This window comes from Calidris pugnax, unplaced genomic scaffold (assembly GCF_001431845.1).
Source record: "Calidris pugnax isolate Ruff unplaced genomic scaffold, ASM143184v1 scaffold109, whole genome shotgun sequence".
Classification (NCBI taxonomy): Eukaryota; Metazoa; Chordata; class Aves; order Charadriiformes; family Scolopacidae; genus Calidris; species Calidris pugnax.
Genome location: NW_015090844.1, coordinates 946,304 through 964,558, shown reverse-complemented (window position 1 = coordinate 964,558; position 18,255 = coordinate 946,304). Strand labels below are relative to the sequence as shown.

Here is an 18,255-nt window from a genome sequence, read left to right as displayed (position 1 = left end):
TTAAAATTTTCTAGGACTTCAGTAACTGTACCGCTTTTGTTTTTGTCACATCAAATACACATTTATTGCTTAGCTACTTAAAAAAAATAAATATATCTTCACAAGCTACAAGCTCTTCTACATATCTCCTTGCATCTCTTTGATCACACTCCTCCAACCATTCAGTAATCCATCAGTAATTATAACTTCTTAACTTCTTTAGCCTAAAAGGGACCAATTTATTACAGACTGTCATGAATCCTGGTTTTAAAATATCAAGAGTCCAATTACCAACAGGAACGGGGATACCGCTTTCCAATTAAAGTGACTGATTTCATGTAAAACTTTGTAACATTTCAATTTTTAATTAGGTACATCCTTATCAAATACAAAGAGGTTCACCCTCATTTTTATTTTCTATCCAGAGAATTAAATACAGCAAACATTAATCATACACCAATATAGTGCCAGACCTAATAATGCTTTCAGCATACTTTGAAAATTTCCAATCCATCAGTATATGATTTCTTTTATTCCCATTTCATCCAAACATTTACGTTAAAGTCAAGTATAGGCTAAAACTTTTTACATCTAAATATCCCCAGGTATATCTAAAAATATTAAGCCAGTTACAAGTTGAAAAGAAGAACGGGAGTAAACAGAAAAGGAAAAAAAAAAAAAATGACAATACAGAGTGTCAGCTGACACAGGCTCAGGACTGTCCATATGAATTATTTATCCCCACTAGAATTAGAATAAGGATGTGGCAATCCAGACTTCTAATTCTTAATTCTTTTGTGCCAGGCTTAGAGATGGTACCACCACTGCCACATTGACAACTGACGGGAGTCTCCTGGACAGGGTACCTTCCTGATCTACAGCTCTTCTCACCTGGGCTAAAGCACTCCTCACTGTGCAGAGCAGGAACAGAGGGAGTGCACAACCTCCTCAGCAGCTTTCCCTTTTTCAGCCAGGAAAAGATGGTGGCCACCAACTAAAGAGAATGGAAGCAGCCACTTTTGTGAAATCAAGCACAGGAGCCAGAAGATGTAGTAGAGAGAACTCACTAGAAAAGGAACTGAAAGCACTGTTGATTGAGAAGAGCTCATTTTACAATTCCCTCTCTACATGCACAAACTCAGATGAGATCAATATTTTCGTTCTATTTTTCAAAACCTTTGAATGCCTTAGGAGTATTCATATCACACAAAGAAAAACCCTGCTTCCAAACACTACCATTATTGACCCAGCTTGGAAGTCCTGACATAGGGAAGAGAGACCAGGACTCCCAGCAACTCCCTGCTGAAGTTCTTCTTGCTCATCTGATGAGGGGAAGTGCAATTCTCTGCCCAGCATGGTTCAATATCCTGATTACATTGTTCAGGGATGCAGCTTGCAAGGGTAGAACTGTTGCATGGATAAGCCTGAAACAAATCAAGTAACTAAATCGTTCAGCACATGCTACAACATTCCTGCACCCCCCTCACATGATATTCAATCACTGACTGCTATTGTAGTCTTCACATTCTGCTTTTACACAATTTTTGCCTTTCTGCATTAAAAAAAAAATATATATATATCTAATTGACAAATGTTAGGCACAATTCGGAAGCAGCAAAGAGGTTCCCTTTTGGGTTCATGAATCAGCTGCATAGAGCAGTGCAAGCTTTTTTGTAATCGCACATAAAAGCATACATCCTAAGGGGAATTCAAAGCTATTATTATAAAATAGAAATGTTTACTAAATTTTGGAAAGAGGGAGAAGCCACAGCTGTTGAAAATTAGCACACAAAAATTCAGAGAAAGTAGAATTTTAGAAAGTTAAAAAGCTTGATATGGAAGCTGAATTAGATCTTCATGATTGGCAGTGCAAAAAGGGTTCTCAAAGCCTTCTCATAGTAATACTCTTATTTCTATGCTAGTTGTAGGTAAGACAGTTTCAGAAAAATAAAACATTTCTTTTTAGGGAAAAGGATGAGATTGGAATCTAAAATTCTAATGCATATTATGCATGACCTCATCCTTCTGAAAGCAACAAAAACAAAGGCTTCAGGCACACTGGTACTTCCCAGCATGCTGTGACTAAGTTTTATTTTCTTCATCTAATTTGTTTAATAACTTTGAGTTACACTAAGTTGATAAAAATCTCAAAACAGTAGTCATAAAATTATGACTTTTCAGATAGGAATGTAACTCAACCCTAGCACAAATTCACTGACTTACTGTGAGGTTCTACCAAGAAAGGGACAGTCTATTATTATCATTATTAAGTTGTTACCACTGTACTGGTGTTAGATAAGATCAAAAAATCCCAATCCTGTACCAAAATTCTGTAGACTGAAACCAGCTGCAGTAACGCAAAACATTATGATACTAGCAAAAAGCTTCTACCTAAGTTGAAACAGGAGGCTAGTGTCACTATATGGTCATTGGTGGTAAATTCACAAGCCAAGAAGGAAAAAAGTAACTCAAGAGTACTTCAATAGAAGATCTTTGCATAACCACAGTTCCTTCTCTAGCCCAGAGTACCAAAGTCTGGAATAAGCCAGAAGGATCAAGTGGGAGAGTTGAACCAAAAGTGTGATCTAGTGTCAGGAAAAGGCAGAGAAGTCAAGACTTGTATTTACTGCAGCTGAGCAAAGCCCCATAGACAAAAGGCTACAGAACTGAAGCAATGAAAAGGCAGAAAAAAATACTGGAACAATTAGAGAGGGAAGATGTTTAAGAAGCATCAGAAGATCAGTCTGCTGCACTTTGGGCTAGGAAGTCAGTGCAGAGAAACTCACAGATCCATTGAGCTGAACAGAGCAATCCAGTTTAGCGTAAGGTTAAGAAATTAAAAACAAGTTTTTGGTAGGAATATGCGTACACCAAAGCAAGAATATAAAATTAATAACCTAGACAAGTTTAATATACAAGATGCGTAGGCAAATAAACATCTTATAAATTGATTTAATTACAGATTCATGCATCTTAGCTTTAAGCCAATAAATGATAATATGAAAAAAGGCCCAGTCTTACAGAGACTTTAACCACAGTAGGTATAACTACATGGAACTTATGACAGTACTTCCAGCATGGAAGCAGAAGCCTAAAGGCAAGGTCATCAAGTTAGGAATACAGATATTAACTCCAAAATACTGCTGGTGGTATATTGTTGGAATATATATCTGATAAATCAACTAGATATCCTTAGAGAACACTTATTGTTAATTCTAGAGTCACTTTGCAGAGTATTTGTAAAGCTTTACAAAAAGCTTATGCAAATGTTGCCTCCTGAAGTTTACTAAAACAAGGCATTGCTGAAGAAGACATTCGTGATTAGAATCAAGAAACAGACTTGGATCCATAGCATCTTACAATGCTACTCAAGTTTTAAGAACACATTAAGAATACTGTTTTGCAAATTTTGGAACCAATCTTGATCAGTCTGGGGATCCTCACCTTCAGAGAAGCCAAGGATGCCAAGTCATTGCAAGATTGGGACTCAATCCCATGCAGTTAACTAAAATAGCTACAGGAACAAAAAGAAAATATAACTTGTGTGCTACAGCTGTGCAGTACCACAGTAACTTTCAAACCCCCTTAGCTTTTATTTCCTAGATGTGCAGCATGGCTTCAGCTCATGGCCATTTATGACTGATGCATCTGCATGAAGCTTCTCATGAACGTTGCAAGCTTCTGAACATCTTCTACAGTCACCGCATTATATAAAGAGGCACGGATTCCTCCCACAGACCTGAATTGAAAAGAGGAGAGGAGAAAAGAGAGAAAGTTTTTGTAAATTCTGAAAAAGACATTAGTAACATTCATTGACATTTAAACCTACCCCTACTCCAAAGGGATAAAATTCACATTTTGTGTGAATGAGAAGCAACATTTAATTATTCAAGGCAAGCTTGCAATTTGGAGAAACTCAGTATTTAAGTTATTTACAGCTCCAACACTGCAGCCCTGTGACATCAAAAAGCTATCTTTAATCCACAAACACCACTGAACATGGGAAGGAACTCTTGCAACCAGACTGTCAAACCATGTAATGAAAGGCTTTATACCGTGACAAAATCTAACCTCAAGAGTCACCTTCTCTGGCATTTGCACAGAGGCAGATTTATCAAATTGCAGAAGAAAGAAGAATTAAGGAGAAAGCTGTCTGAGGCTCACCACACCTAGGCAGTAGTTGACCCACCAGCAGTCTCTGATTACTATCTCTAGACTGTTAAATGAGGAACAGCTTATGAATGAGAAATGCTGGTAAGTCAATGCAAAATGACTACTGCTTTATCACTATAGTCACAGTTTATTCTGCACAGGAAAGGAATTCATCTGACTTTACCGATGCCCTTTCAGAGATATCATGTTAAGTTCCACAGCTTTCTCAAGGAATTTCTTTTCCAGTGCTTCATCGCCCTTGACACTGCCAATACGGAAAGGGACATTCATTCTGCTGCGGTTCTTTTTCTCCACTGGACACCTAGAAAAGTTGCAGAAAGTAAGGATTAACTCATTTCGTGTTAAATTTACATTTTTCAGCTACATACAGTAGGACAACAGAAAGTGGAAGGCTTTATTAACCCTTCCTGACATACTCAAAATTGCCCCAAAGGAATGCACAGGAGGCTTGTAAACAGACCTCAATTAAAAAAAACATAATAAGAAGCAGTGCCTCACCCACAACTACACCCCCCTAGGGTAAGTGAGGTTAGTTACAGTGCAGTTACAGTCTCAAGCAGTTTCTTGTCTTTATCTTCAAGGATTGACACACTTTTACTCAGCTAGTCACAAATCCTAACAGAATTGAGTCTGACTCTGCTAAATGGAGCTAAAGGAAGAGTAAGAACACAGCATAAGGAAATTTTCAGGGACATTGGAGACTTTTGGTAGTGGTTTCGGTCCACCTTCTGCATTACTTATGTTCATGATTCTGAGTAATACTAGAGAAGACATACCTCTAGAATAATCTTGCATTGCATACAGGGCCACAATATATATGAGGTGCATCACAGCCCAAATCTCTTAGAGATATGAAGCCTGCAGATTGATTAATTCCTAAGGCTGTGATGTAGATGTTTGCAGGGATTCATTAGGAGTAAGTTCTCATAAACTGCATGTAAATTTCATACCTATTATTATTCTATTTGACAAAGAATGTGTATAACTCTTTTTTAGTTCCTCCCTTGTTCCTTTGTACAGATGTCTCCATTATGAAGAGAAAAATAAGATCAATCATAATACCTGCACATGCAAATTTTCTCCTTCAGATGCAACCAAGAAAACACTGTTCTTGTAAGCATTCCCATATTTGAATAGCTGTAGCTACACTATATTTTTTAGTAGATACAGTATTAGGCAATCCAGTGTAACTCAGTGTGCAGACTTTGGAAAGAAAACTGAAAATGGCAGACAGCACTTTGTAGAAGAAAGTCTCCATTCACTAAATGGCTTGCTACACTCCCTACCCAGTGAAGCATGCCACAGATTAGGTGGCACATTTATGCTAGGAAGGCAGCTCCAGATAAGTCTTCCTTTTAGTCACGGACACAATTAAAAAAATCCACTGTCTAACAGTATTGCTTAGTAAGATACACACACTTCAGTTAGCAAAGCTTGCTTTGCCTTCCCAATTGACTATTCACCATCCCATCTGCATTGCATTTCCCACTCACAGCCTTACAGACCAGCTTGCCAGAAACAAATTCCTATTTGTCAAAAAATGTTTTGTTTCTGGTTTGTTTTTTTTTTTTCCAAAGCTTCATTTGCTCACTGAGGTTTACAAAAAAGACCCTCTGGATTTCAATAGAGTAGGATCACACTCCCGATCATGACAATGCTAAAGCAAGGCTGTTCTAATTAACTAAAGGGATAAGCAGAACATATTAAATATTATCGTGAAACTATATCCCTGCCAATTAAGGTTGCAGCCGGCTTTACTTTAAAAAGCTGTATTTAGTTTGCCCTATCCTAACTTTAACTTGAAAGTTAATTAGGTCCCAAAACTGTTGGGTTTATACCAAAAAAAATATTTTGTACTTTCATAGTCAATTACTAGTTTTTTAAATTGGCAAGTATTAGTATTATTCCAAATTACAGCATCAGCTTTTAACTATATATATTTTTGGTCCTGTAGTGTTGCAAAGTACTTTTGATCCTATGTAATAATCACAAGGTTAAATCTGCTGTAGAAAACCATCAAAAGTGAAGAAAATAAACTGTATGAAAAAAATGTATTACATTTTGACTACATCTAGGCCTGATCTTCCTCCTCTTATTCCAGAAAGCGTTTCTGAACTTTGCACAATTAGCTAATAAAAATACTTTACTTGACACAGAAAGAGAAGATTATGACTGCTAAAAGAGATGGTAGGAAGAATATGATGCAATAGTGTCCCTACAACTTCTTAAAAGCCACTTTCTCTGTTTTGGCCTATATTTCCCCAACGGAATCAGTAAGCATACAAACAAAGTCTCCATATCTGATTTTTCTATTCTCTTCTTTTAGGGTCCTGCATTTTATTAAGTTTAGAACATGTGTTATTAATATGCTTCACAACTGATCTACACAGGGTAACTTGAAATAGCTTGCTACTGGAATGAGACTCATCCTTGGATAGTGATCAAGTAAATGATTTGTACAAATAATTCCTGTAAGATTTCTCAAAATTTCTACATACTGAAGAGGTAACTTTAAAAATATGCTGTTATAAGACTCTTAAAAGTTATGAATATGTTTGGCTTTGCAATATTGAAACCAAGGCAAAAGCATAGCAACTTACACATAGAATCCATTAGATTTGTCTATAATATCATAAATCATCCGTGATTTGATTAAACTAAGTTTATCCATAGCTGCAGCTCCGCCGTTGTTCTTTATCCATTCCAGTACCAATCCCATGATATAAATACTGCAGGAGGAAAGAACAATTTTCAGTTAGATTACTTAGCAAAAAGCAGGAGGAAAAAAAAAAGTCTTGTTTAATGGTCCACAAAATGTTTCAGCAACAAAGTGTTGTGTATGGTTTTAGGGTACTTAAGATTAATCTGGACTATCTTACTAATTATGACAATTCCAAGTAAGCAATGTTTTTTGGACACAGATGAAGTGTCCTGAAATTCAAACGCTACACAAATCTGCTGGACCCAAGGATCTTCTAGATCCTTTGTACCGCAGAAGGACAAGTGCTGCAGAGCTCCCAAGGACATCCCCAGTCATGCTGCGCAGACCACCAGTTCATTGACCACACAACTGCCTATGAAGTCCTAAGCTGCATGCCCCCTGTGCAGCTGCTCAAGCAAAGACACAAATGTATGTACATTATTAATGCTAGAAATCTACTCCCTTTTTCATGAATGTTAAATAGAAACTATAATTCCATTTCAGCCTTAAAACAAAAACCAAACCTTTTTTCCCACATAAATAGTGAAGTTGGACAAAACAAGTAATGATGTATTACACTTAGTTATTCATTACCATTCAATTTCTAAGTAGAGATCTGGAAGCCTACTGGCACCCCCTGACTTGGGACGCAGTATTTCAATGCTAGTTACTAAGTGCAACATAAAAAAATCTCCCAGGCCTTTTGTCTTTGTGCTTTTGCTACAAAACTCAGCTTGTTCAAGTTCAGGCATTTCCCACGACTGCAACACTTTACATAATAAACTGTTCACAAGTTTCTATGGCATATTTCCAACAAGTTTGCTTTTATTAACACCTTCATTACAGATTCCAAGGGAGTGCTCAGAGAACATTACCCTACAAGTATCCCTAATGCAAATCTAGCAGGAGACCATTTCACTCTTTTCTACTTTTAATTTCTCAGTGGATGCCAACATCAAATCTTTGAACACTGCAAGAAAGGCTGCAGAATAATCAAGGTTACATATTGCCTTTTATATAAAGCACCTTATAGCTTTGAGAGAACCATCTTGCCACATTTATGACAGCATGCTGTCAACAACCCCAGAGTGAAAGATTTACACATAAGCCCTTGCCAAATATGCAGGGCCACATCCACCTCTTCCCCTCATTTCCTTGCATAGAACTTTTTGGACAAGTAAGGTTTAAAGATATCAGCCTTAGAATCATCCACAAAATGCAGTCAGCTAAAGTCTTTTATTTTTCTTTCATGTCAGTTAAAATAGTGTTTCTGGAGCAATTTTAAGTGCAAAATAAACCCCTGGCGCTTGGAAATGAGACTTTTATAGCAAATTCATTGCTCATTTTAGCAAAGCAGATTAGGGTCAAAAAGTCAAGCTCTGTAGCGCCAAGAGGTTAAAGCCATTAGCATCACCTTAATTTAATTTAACATCCTGCTGAAGTAGCTTTTGCAAATTCAGTTAATATTTCCTGCCTGTCTGCCAGCAAACCATTAGAGAGTGCAAGGAAAGGGGTAGAGAAAAAGAGAACTAAGAAGCTTTGCCAGTTCCTTACAAAAACTGGAACAGGCATTTAGAGCCAAGCCAAACAGATGTGCACCCTGCCAACATTTCAGTCTGTGTTACATTCTGGATTCTGGAGTGTACTCCAATGTGGGTCTGTAGCATGAAGTGAAATCTGGCAAGACAGTGATCAGAAAGGAGAAAGAGTGGAAAGAGTGTTAGTTCAACTGTATTTTCTTCTCCCTTCACCTCCTACTACCCTGTTAACGTTATTAACGGACACCAAGTTGCAGCTAAAGCACCACTTTCTTTTCAGAAGTTCTTTGCCATGGCTAAAGTAAAGCTGAAGAATTTAATTTGCCTTGCTTTTCAAACCAGAGGAGCAACACTATGATCAGTGCTAAGATTAAGTAGAACTTTGGTTTTCAAATGGAAATAGCTTTGTACTTGGAAAACATGAATGGCTGGATTTAAAACCTGGCATGTGCAAGTACACAGTGTCCAAAGCAGTACGTGTGACTTGGCAGTTGGGAAAATAATTGATCATGAGACAGAGGCTTTATCAATCACTGGGGGAAAACAGACACACATACTGCCCGTGTTACAAAGCTACATTCAGAAACAAGACACAAATCTGGAAACCTTGTAAGGTTAACTCTTGTCTTAGACACAAGCCCTACGGAAATCGGGGCTGCCCAAGAGGGCAGTTGGGCTGACAGCAAGAGCACATCATTACAGTATGCATTCTCCTCAGGAAAACTAGTTGTGCATTGTAAAACATAGAATAAACATATGCTCACAAGATTTACTGTTCTTTTGATAAATGAGGGTAACTGCCTCTATATCATTGCAATAGTACACCCCAAAGTGAGAGCTGGCAGATGCAAATATGCAATTAGTATCACTTAAAATTCTACTGAAATTAAGTAAGTTATGGCATTAAGGTAGGCTTTACACACAGGAATCACAGTACTTTATGCCTATACAGCATGTTTGATATCTGCTGGACATCATGAGGCAACTTAAGCTTGGAAATTCCAGCACGTGCAAAAAAAAAAGCGCTAATTGCTTAGATTAAACATCAACAATATAAGATTGCACTATAAAATTACCTGAATCAAAAGGAAACCTTATCTTTAGAAGTAGAAATCATTCCTTTCAAAGTAATTAAAAATACTTCCAGGGAAAAAAGGATACCAGGTTTGAAGATTTTCTTTTTTAAAATAATCATTTTAGTGGACATTGGTAGAAAACTGCACCAGATTAAAAATAGATAAATATTATGGCTCAACACCTAAATATTCCAGTATCAAAGCATCATTTCACTAGCTATCACAAGCTAGGAGATTGTAATTTTAAGAGAGCAAGATGCAGTCTGTTCTGCTTCTTGCATATATGAAATCACGAGGTACATGCCAATTTTATGATCTTGATTGCTAGCAATGATTCTGTAGCTAGACCAATTTTATTTTTGGATGCCAAGTCAAACACTGAGTTAGTACTTCAAGAAATACAGAAAGTTCTACTAGAGGATAAAGCAAAATAATGACTAAAATCCTTTTTAAAAAAAAAAAAATACAATTATTTTAATGTGATAGGGATCTGGAGGTTCAATTGCTAAGAACAACCTCAGGATCAAACCAAATATACACTGAGTTTTCAAGAAGCAAGACTGAGTGCCAAATTACTATTTGCAATGATAGAAGCATCACCTTTGAATTGACCAGAGTTGTGTTCATTTAAGTCACAATTGGATCCTGAGACTTCTACAATGGAGTTACGACAACGTAGTATTTACTTCTGAAAATATTATGTCTTTATGGCTGAGTCCCACTAGACAACACCAAAGCCTACTACAGTCATGCGGCTGGGTACCTCCTGCATTTTCACAGAAATCATGTGAAACACCAACATATCAGTGACTTGAAGGCACATACTCAATTTCTGAAACTTTTCTTGATAACAGCAGCAGATGGCAGTGCAGTAGCTTCCTGAGTAAGAGGTGTTAAATAGCCCGGTAAGTTACCTGTAGCATGGTGGAGTGTTATACAAAGAGCCATTCGTTGCTTGTGTTTTGTAATCCAGTACTACAGGGCATTCTTTCAGTGCAAATCCCAGCAAGTCCTCACGTACTATTACAACAGTAACTCCAGCACAGCCAACATTCTTCTGAGCACCAGCAAAAATCACGCCAAACTTTAACAGGAAAAAAAAAAAGAAACGAAAGAGTTGCTACATGCATTCACTGTAAATCTTAGTACTGAATCATACACTGGTATCATTATACAACAGGCATTCAACTCACTGAACAGCTTGGAAAATGTGTTGAAAATAAACAACCTGTAGGTTAAAGAAGATTTAGGGGAGCTTTTATTTCAAAGTGCTCTTACAGCTACCATTGTTATCCCATGTATGTCTATTACCAGAATCATGTATGTTCATTCAACTGAGGGAGATTATCACAACAGATTTCCCAATGATTTGCTAAATATTTATTTAGTACCCACAAATAATTGTAAAGACAGCCTGTCCCTATTTCACGCGACTCCAAGCAAATTTACTAAAAATAAGTTCACACATAGATCACAGTATTTTCAACCCATCTGGTTGGCATCATATAATCCACCTGGTCAAAGAGGCAGAACAGAAAAGGCCATGACCAATGCACTAATAATTGCCCCTTATTTTTGCTACACATCGATAAGAAAGGTCAAACACACTACTTCACTAGTCATTAACACTTCCCACTCACAACACGTTTTACATACATAAGCAAGTACTATGTTATGCCTCTGTATTATCCATGAAACAGACATAGTAATAGCAAGTCAAAGGAAGCTTTAGCAGTTTAAAAGGGGCTACAGATTTTCCACATAATAGGCAGGATCAAAATTTCTGATTCACAGTACCCTGCTACAGTCATGTACACTATCCACAGACCAAATATGATTCGGAAGATATCTTTTTCAGTTACAGCATGTTCTTCAGTCAAGACATAAGATAGACAAATAAACTTGGACAGCTATTAACGTGAACAATGTCAACATAGTTCAATGCTTTTACTGAAAAAAAAAAAAAACAAACACAAAACCAAACCAACAGATGAAGTTTGAGACTTCAATATTTAAATTTCAGCAGTTGTCTCCACCATCTGATACCCAATTAAAAAATATTATTTCTTTCATTTCACTGCTTAGCGTTTCTGGCTATCCAAACATAGTTCTAAGTGCCTAATTATATGCATTCAAGTTTGAAAATGCTTTGTGCAGCCACCGTGTCCAGTACTATACCTTGGAAACATCCACAGGTCTGGATAGGAAGTTTGATGACATATCACAAACCAAAACCGCTCCTTTGACATCAGGTACAAAGTCAAACTCCACACCATGGACAGTCTCATTAGCACAGTAATAGACATAGGACGCATTGGGATTAAGATTCCAAGTGCTTGGGTCGGGAATGTCTGAGACAGACAGAAAAGAGTATCAAAGGTCACTAGAGACAAGTAATTTTCCTGGCATGCAATTTCACTTGAACATGGGACTTCAATGCAAACCCAGAACAATTTTGCAGTATAAAGTATTAATTATTTTGTTACTAGGAAGATATCATTTATCGGCAAAGGAAATACACCAGTGCACTCTCAAAATTCCGTGGTGAGCCATCATTAAGCTGGCAAACACCCTTCTGGTTTTCAGCCCTTATTCCTCCAGAGATTTTCATCATGTTTGCAATCCAAGACTACTGCCCTAGGGGTCCAAAACAGCATTTCAGAGGAATTCAGGCACTGGGTCCCAGAATCCTCTGGATGCTTTTGGAATCACTGAAGCACCCAAGTTCTCACTGGCAAAGCTCTCTAAATTTGTGTTTCTGTGGATCCCCGGAAGCATTTTGGTCTTGTCCAAGCTGAACACAAGCTTACCTAACTATCTCCTGTTTAAGGTTTGCAACTGATTTACAAAACTAAGATTTCCTCTGTCAACAGGCAACATACAGGCATGCCCTGACAGCACAGAACAGGTTTTGAACAGAACAAATGGTTGCTCTTCCTTTCTTCTCTCCTCCAAAACATGAGGGTGAAGAAGTGCTGCTATTGTCTCCACCATCATTTACTGCCTCTCCCCTCATCTACAGCTGCCAAATGGTGAAAACACTCCCCTAGAGTGAGAAGTTGTAGGTTCAATTCCTTGCTGTGCCTCAGAGGATATAAACTTATCTTCCAAGTTAGTACACTAACTGGTGATTAGAACACTAACTCGCAAGGGGATACCCTTCTCCTTTCCTGTTGCCACTCTTCCCAGTTCAAATACTATAATATGGATCAGAGGGAAGAAAAGTAAGCATGACTGGCAGGAGCAGAAACCAGAACTTGTGTGTCTCTGCCCCACGAATTATTTATGTATATCCACTGACAAATTATGCACTTAAAATGTTCTTGAAACAGACTCTCTCATAAAAATTCCCAATGCTTCAACAGCAGTTAACCTTCCTTCTATACTGTGGTCATTCAGATTATGTCATATCCAGTAATAAGCTTCAAGAGGAGGAGCTGAAAACAGCTCTTTATTCCAGAGCCAACTGCCTGTTAACCATACAAGGGTGGGGAAGATAAGTATTTGGGAACCCTTGAAAGAAGGTAACAGAATGCAGGTCTACAATCTCCTGAAGATCCTACACGTGCTACATCTACACTCAATCTCATTATTGAGTGTACCTGAAACTGAAATAAGCTACTTGCAGGGATATTGCAAGGTAAGAGATCAGTTAACTATTAAAAAAAAGGAACAAAAAAAATATAGTGAGACAAGCCAGACCATTTCCTTACCAAAACACATTCATTTCTTGCCATTTATTTTCTGCTCAGCTTAGTTTCAGATTTTTTTTCTGATGGAGACTATTAAGCCATCTAACAGATCTCCCAGTGATGAACATGGAGAAGTGTGGAAGGCAATCTTCTGAGTGCTGAGCAGTCAACTTTGTATCTAGTTAATATTCAATAACCCAATAGCTGAGTTGAACCAATTTTCAGAGTGATTCTAAAAGCTAAGCATTCACGTAGGTGGATGTAATCATCAACTTACTTGTATAGGCTCCTAGTTTTGGATGAACAATATTCACTTTGGCATACTTCTCTGCTTCTTTAGCTGCTTTTGCCGACCAAGCTCCAGTAACCACATAATCCGCATGTCTTCCTTCCTTTAAACCAATGAGATTAAGTGGAACTGCACTGAACTGACCAGATCCACCTCCTTGGAGGAAAAGGACTTTGTAGTTTTCTGGTATTTTTCTGCATGCAAGAAATAACCATTTACGTTATTCCCAGAAGACAAAGGACGCATACTACTTAATATTATGCATTTTACAGCCAATGAGAAAGAACATAGTTTTAGAAGACTTTTTACCAAGAGGTTAGACCAAATCCTATTAATTTACTTTGGCACCAGTCTTGAGTAACAACTTAAATATTAAGAGTAATGCTATGATAAAAAATTTGCTGAAAACAAGCTTTCCTCCCTCCCTTCCTCTTCCCCTCCCCATAGCATTAAACAAACCCACTCCTGAGCAGCTCTACTATCATAGTAAACTCAAACTTAAAAGATACTCCAACAGAATTAAGGTTCACTTGCAAATTTGTCTATTGCTAGCTTCATGGCTTTTCTGTCAGGCTAAGAACTTCACACCAAAGTGCTCACAGTAGAATTCAGCATTGAAACCCTTCAATTTGGAAGTGCAACTGTACAGTAAATTGTACTTGCAGAGCAAGTGCCAAAAAGAGTTGTTCATACAGTCCCCCAAAATTACTTGTTCAAAGTCATTAAAACTACTTCTGTCAATATTTCTGGCTGTGACTGAGAGTCAGCTTTGATATGACATGACGATTGCTGTTAACTACTATGAGAACATTAATTCTAATAAACAATGTATTTATTTCAGACTTAAAAATTTGTGTAACACTACAAATAGGAAAAGGGCTCCTGATCAGTGATTCTAACACACATATCCATAGAGTTTACATTAGTAAACTCAGACTTACAAGTAATGCACAGATCACCTCTACCACTAGAGCGCCAATTTGCATTGTTTCCACTCATTTATTGAAGAAAGTTGCGGCCCTTCATGAATTCTATGAAGGTGACAAAACTTAAAATTTCAGAAGAAAGTCAACTAGTCAGCGTATAGTAGACACATAGAAAGCATCTTAATCTCCTAAAAGCCCTTGGTCACATTCAAATAAATCAGCATCAAAGAACGCCAGTGTCCTCTCCAAGGTTATTACTCTATCAGACAGAATATCTAAACAAACAAAACAAAAACACAACACAGATACAGGTGCTTTCAAGGAAAGGTCTCCATATTAGTCATTACTCATGCAACTAGCACAAGCATAAAGCAAAAATAAGCAGGAAGTAATTCACTTACAGCAACTCACGCAGAAGACTTTCAGCTGTATTTAAAATCTTTGTGAAATCTGCAGTCCGATGGCTCATTTCTTTGGTGGAAAGGAAAGAAGTAGTAACATGAAACAGAAGGGTAATACATGAATGATATTTAAAAATTGTGTTCAGCTTTAAACCTTTTACACGACAGACTGAAAATGCCTGAAGGCTGCCACCCCCAGTTCCAACTCCTACTTTTTTTGCTCAGTGTTCCTAAATACCAACAGAAGACTTACACCTCCAACCTTGTTCAGATCCAGGCAAACCCAGCCCACTTGCATTCACATGACCCTATTACCCCCAGGAACAACTACATCTGTGTGAATAAAGTACTCCCTAGAAAGGCGTAAGTTTTCCTTACTCTACAAACATTCTCTGCTACTAATGCTGTCACAAGTGTAGAGTAAGGTACAGGGGTTTGGTTTGTTCTGGGTTTTTTTTAAACAAGGCTTTTTCATGCAGTAATCCTAGTTAAGCATTAAGGACACTTAATATTAATTCCTTTTATTAAATCCATATTTTGCTTCCATCTGTTAATGTGTATGATTTAAACACGAATCCCAGTCCTACAGAGACTGCTGCACATTCTACTTGCAGCAACCAAATAGTTTCATAGGACTAGTAAAGCACTGACCATCTTCTTGCATAAAATTTTTGTGCAACTGGGGCTGGAAAGCCCATCAGCTACCCATACGGCATAGAAAACACTTCCTCCTTATGCCAGTGGAGGAAGTGTCCTTCCTAATGGAAGGATGCTATACATCTGAAGCATATTGCCACACAGTCTGTAAGATACTATATATGTTGTACCTATATACATATATACAAATATGTCTAGCATGTCTATCTCTGTGTATAGTATGTGTATACACATACATTTTATAAATATATAAAATCTTTTTTTTGCATATTGCCTATATATGTGTACACACATGCCTGCAGATCCAGAAGTACTAATGTTTACATGTGATTAATTTGTCTTTTTTTGATATAAAGATATCTTTAGATATCTTTTTTGTCTCCAGTTCTTTGTTTTGGATCACTAAACATCTGGCTGCATATCACTTTACAGTCTCCCACAGAATAGTGGTATGAAAAAGTATTCTCTGTGCATACATGTTACCAGAATATGGTATTAGAAAAGGAGCTGATTTACCAATAGCAGGAACTCTTACTAAACATCTACATTCTGAAAAAAAGAGCATTTTTAAAGTCTTACCAAGAACACTTATACCGAGTCCCTTGTAGTCCACCAATTCTTTCTGTGCTTCTAATAATACCTAACAAAACAAAAGAAAATCCACAAATAAAATAAGGGAATTTTCCACTATCTGGAGTCACTGATCCATCATGTACGTGCCAGTGACTCCACATTGCAAATACCTGTCACTTGTCAAGTGTTACTAACAGAAGTATAGTCACCAATATAATTTTGTTGTGTCCAGTAGCTGAAGGCTTTTCGTAAGATAGCATTGTTGTGGACTGTTGTAGAGACCACGTTTTAAGTTATTACTTCAACAGTTACATTTCCAGATTTCAGAATGATTTCTAGAAGCTGGATGTAACTCCCAGTCTTCTACAGAACACTAATGTTTGCATGCATACTCTTTTTAATCAAGTATCTTAGCACCTCATTTCCACCCCCTGTTGTGTTCTTTCACTTGGCTTCTGCAAATGGGTCAACCAAGGTATTGAGGAACACATACAGAAAAAAAATCTGCCTGGGGAATCGTATACCTTGAGCTGACCCAAAAGGACAAGGCCTGGTTTCACAGAATGAAGTCTCACACTTTTGGAAGGTTCCTGTATGTTATTGAAAGTTAAGAAATGAAGCAAAGTTTTGAGACAGCCAGGAAACACAGGTCACTCCTAGAAGCCCTAACTAGATAATCTGCTGCTTCAGCCTTCCATTTTTCTTTCTTCTCCCACAGCTCTTGCATGTCAACAAAGTGTAATTACATTCTAACCACTGGATGTGCAGCTTCCAATTGCAGTAAATTCATGTATGAGAGACAGAACTTTCTTAGCTCCTCCTAAAGGAAGCAGGAGGAGAGGGAGTCTCAGTAGAAAAGCCACCAAAACAAATGCTGCATGCGTGTGCCCAGGATCTGCCAAGAAACCACACGCTCTGGGCAGTCGCAGGAAATCTACCTTGCTGACAGGATAACTGTCCTGGGCCATCAACTGTAACAGCTGGTCACCAAGAGGTCAGCCAGAAACAACCACGCTGCTTTTTATGCTAGAGATTGTGAAGTTTTAACCACTTTGTTTCACATGCAAGCTTATTCATGCCAGAGGAGGGGGAAAAAGGCCAAAGGGCTTTTAGAACACAGGCTATTAGAAAATGCTTGTTAAAGAGTGTTACCAACAGAACTGGACTTTATCAAACGGTTTATCTGACAATCCGCACATGCCTCACAATTGACATTTGATATGCCTTATAATAGCCATGATGAGCTCTATCCATCTTCTTGCTCCAGTGAGTCTGAGCGCTTCATATGTGGCATCAGCCCACCACTCAGGTGAAACAATCGGGGTGACACTTTAAACACATTAAAGAGAACTGCATTTGCAAGAGGGGAAGACGGGTTAATGACACCGAGTTCAGCCCTGCACTCCTCAAACCCTAACCCCAGTTCTCACTGCTGGAGAGTCGGGTACTGCAGCAGATCCAACAAAAGCCCCTCTGGGAGCCAAGGGTTCAAGACAGGACGACAAACTTCTTTGCACATAGTTGACAAAGGATGCTTCCATGAGAGGAGAAAAGGGAAAAGAAAAAAAAAAAATAGCAAAAGTATAGCAATTTGTTTCCCTAAAAAAAATTGTTAAAGGAATAACACATATAAAATAACGACGAAAACTATGAACGAACCTAAAAAAAGAACCAGAACCTTCCATAGTATGCAACTCTTAAGTTCAAAGTCAGATGCACTGGGTTAGGCAGAAGCCACCCCCTCTCCATATGTAACTGGATAATCTATGGCTGCTGATGCAACTTTCCAGAGGGTTGAGTCTGCGCTACCCTCATTATCATTTTTTTAAGCAAGGAGTTTCTCAGGGCATTACCACGCTACTTAGCAGCTGAGCAATCGCAGCGTTACCCGGGGCTCCGCACAGCCACCCCTGCACACCCGAGGCCGGGCTCTCCATCACAGAGCTGACACAGCCCTCGCTGAGCGCCCACACGATCAAAGTCGGAAAAAGCTCCGTCAGAGCAACCCTAAAGACACGTTAGGGTGGGCCGGCAAAAAACGAACTTACTGGGGCATTTAATTGGGAGGGGATGGGGTGTGTGTGTGCGCAAGAAGTGAGGTTTCGTCGCTTCTTTTTTTTTTATGATTATTCACTCGAGCTTCCAGCACCAGTGGGAGCCCGCGGGGAGCGGGGCCGGGCGGCAGAACGCACCCTCCGCCTCAGCTCAGCCCAGCCCCCCGCCTCAGCGCGCCGGCAGAGCCGCCCGCCC

General features: G+C 38.4%; 1 protein-coding gene across 1 annotated transcript in view; it reads right to left on the bottom strand.

Moving 5' to 3' along the window:
• Positions 1-311: 311 nt before the first annotated feature.
• PSAT1 (phosphoserine aminotransferase 1) overlaps positions 312-18,255 on the bottom strand; it is an 18,259-nt gene continuing 315 nt past the window's right edge. Inside the window, exons 2-10 of the mRNA XM_014942640.1 lie at positions 17,859-18,012; positions 16,012-16,072; positions 14,776-14,845; positions 13,437-13,642; positions 11,646-11,818; positions 10,382-10,551; positions 6,753-6,881; positions 4,316-4,453; positions 312-3,718 (exon numbers count right to left, since the gene is read on the bottom strand). Coding sequence (XP_014798126.1) covers positions 3,613-3,718; positions 4,316-4,453; positions 6,753-6,881; positions 10,382-10,551; positions 11,646-11,818; positions 13,437-13,642; positions 14,776-14,845; positions 16,012-16,072; positions 17,859-18,012 — 1,207 coding nt within the window. The 3' untranslated portion in view covers positions 312-3,612. The remainder of the gene's footprint in view (positions 3,719-4,315; positions 4,454-6,752; positions 6,882-10,381; positions 10,552-11,645; positions 11,819-13,436; positions 13,643-14,775; positions 14,846-16,011; positions 16,073-17,858; positions 18,013-18,255) is intronic.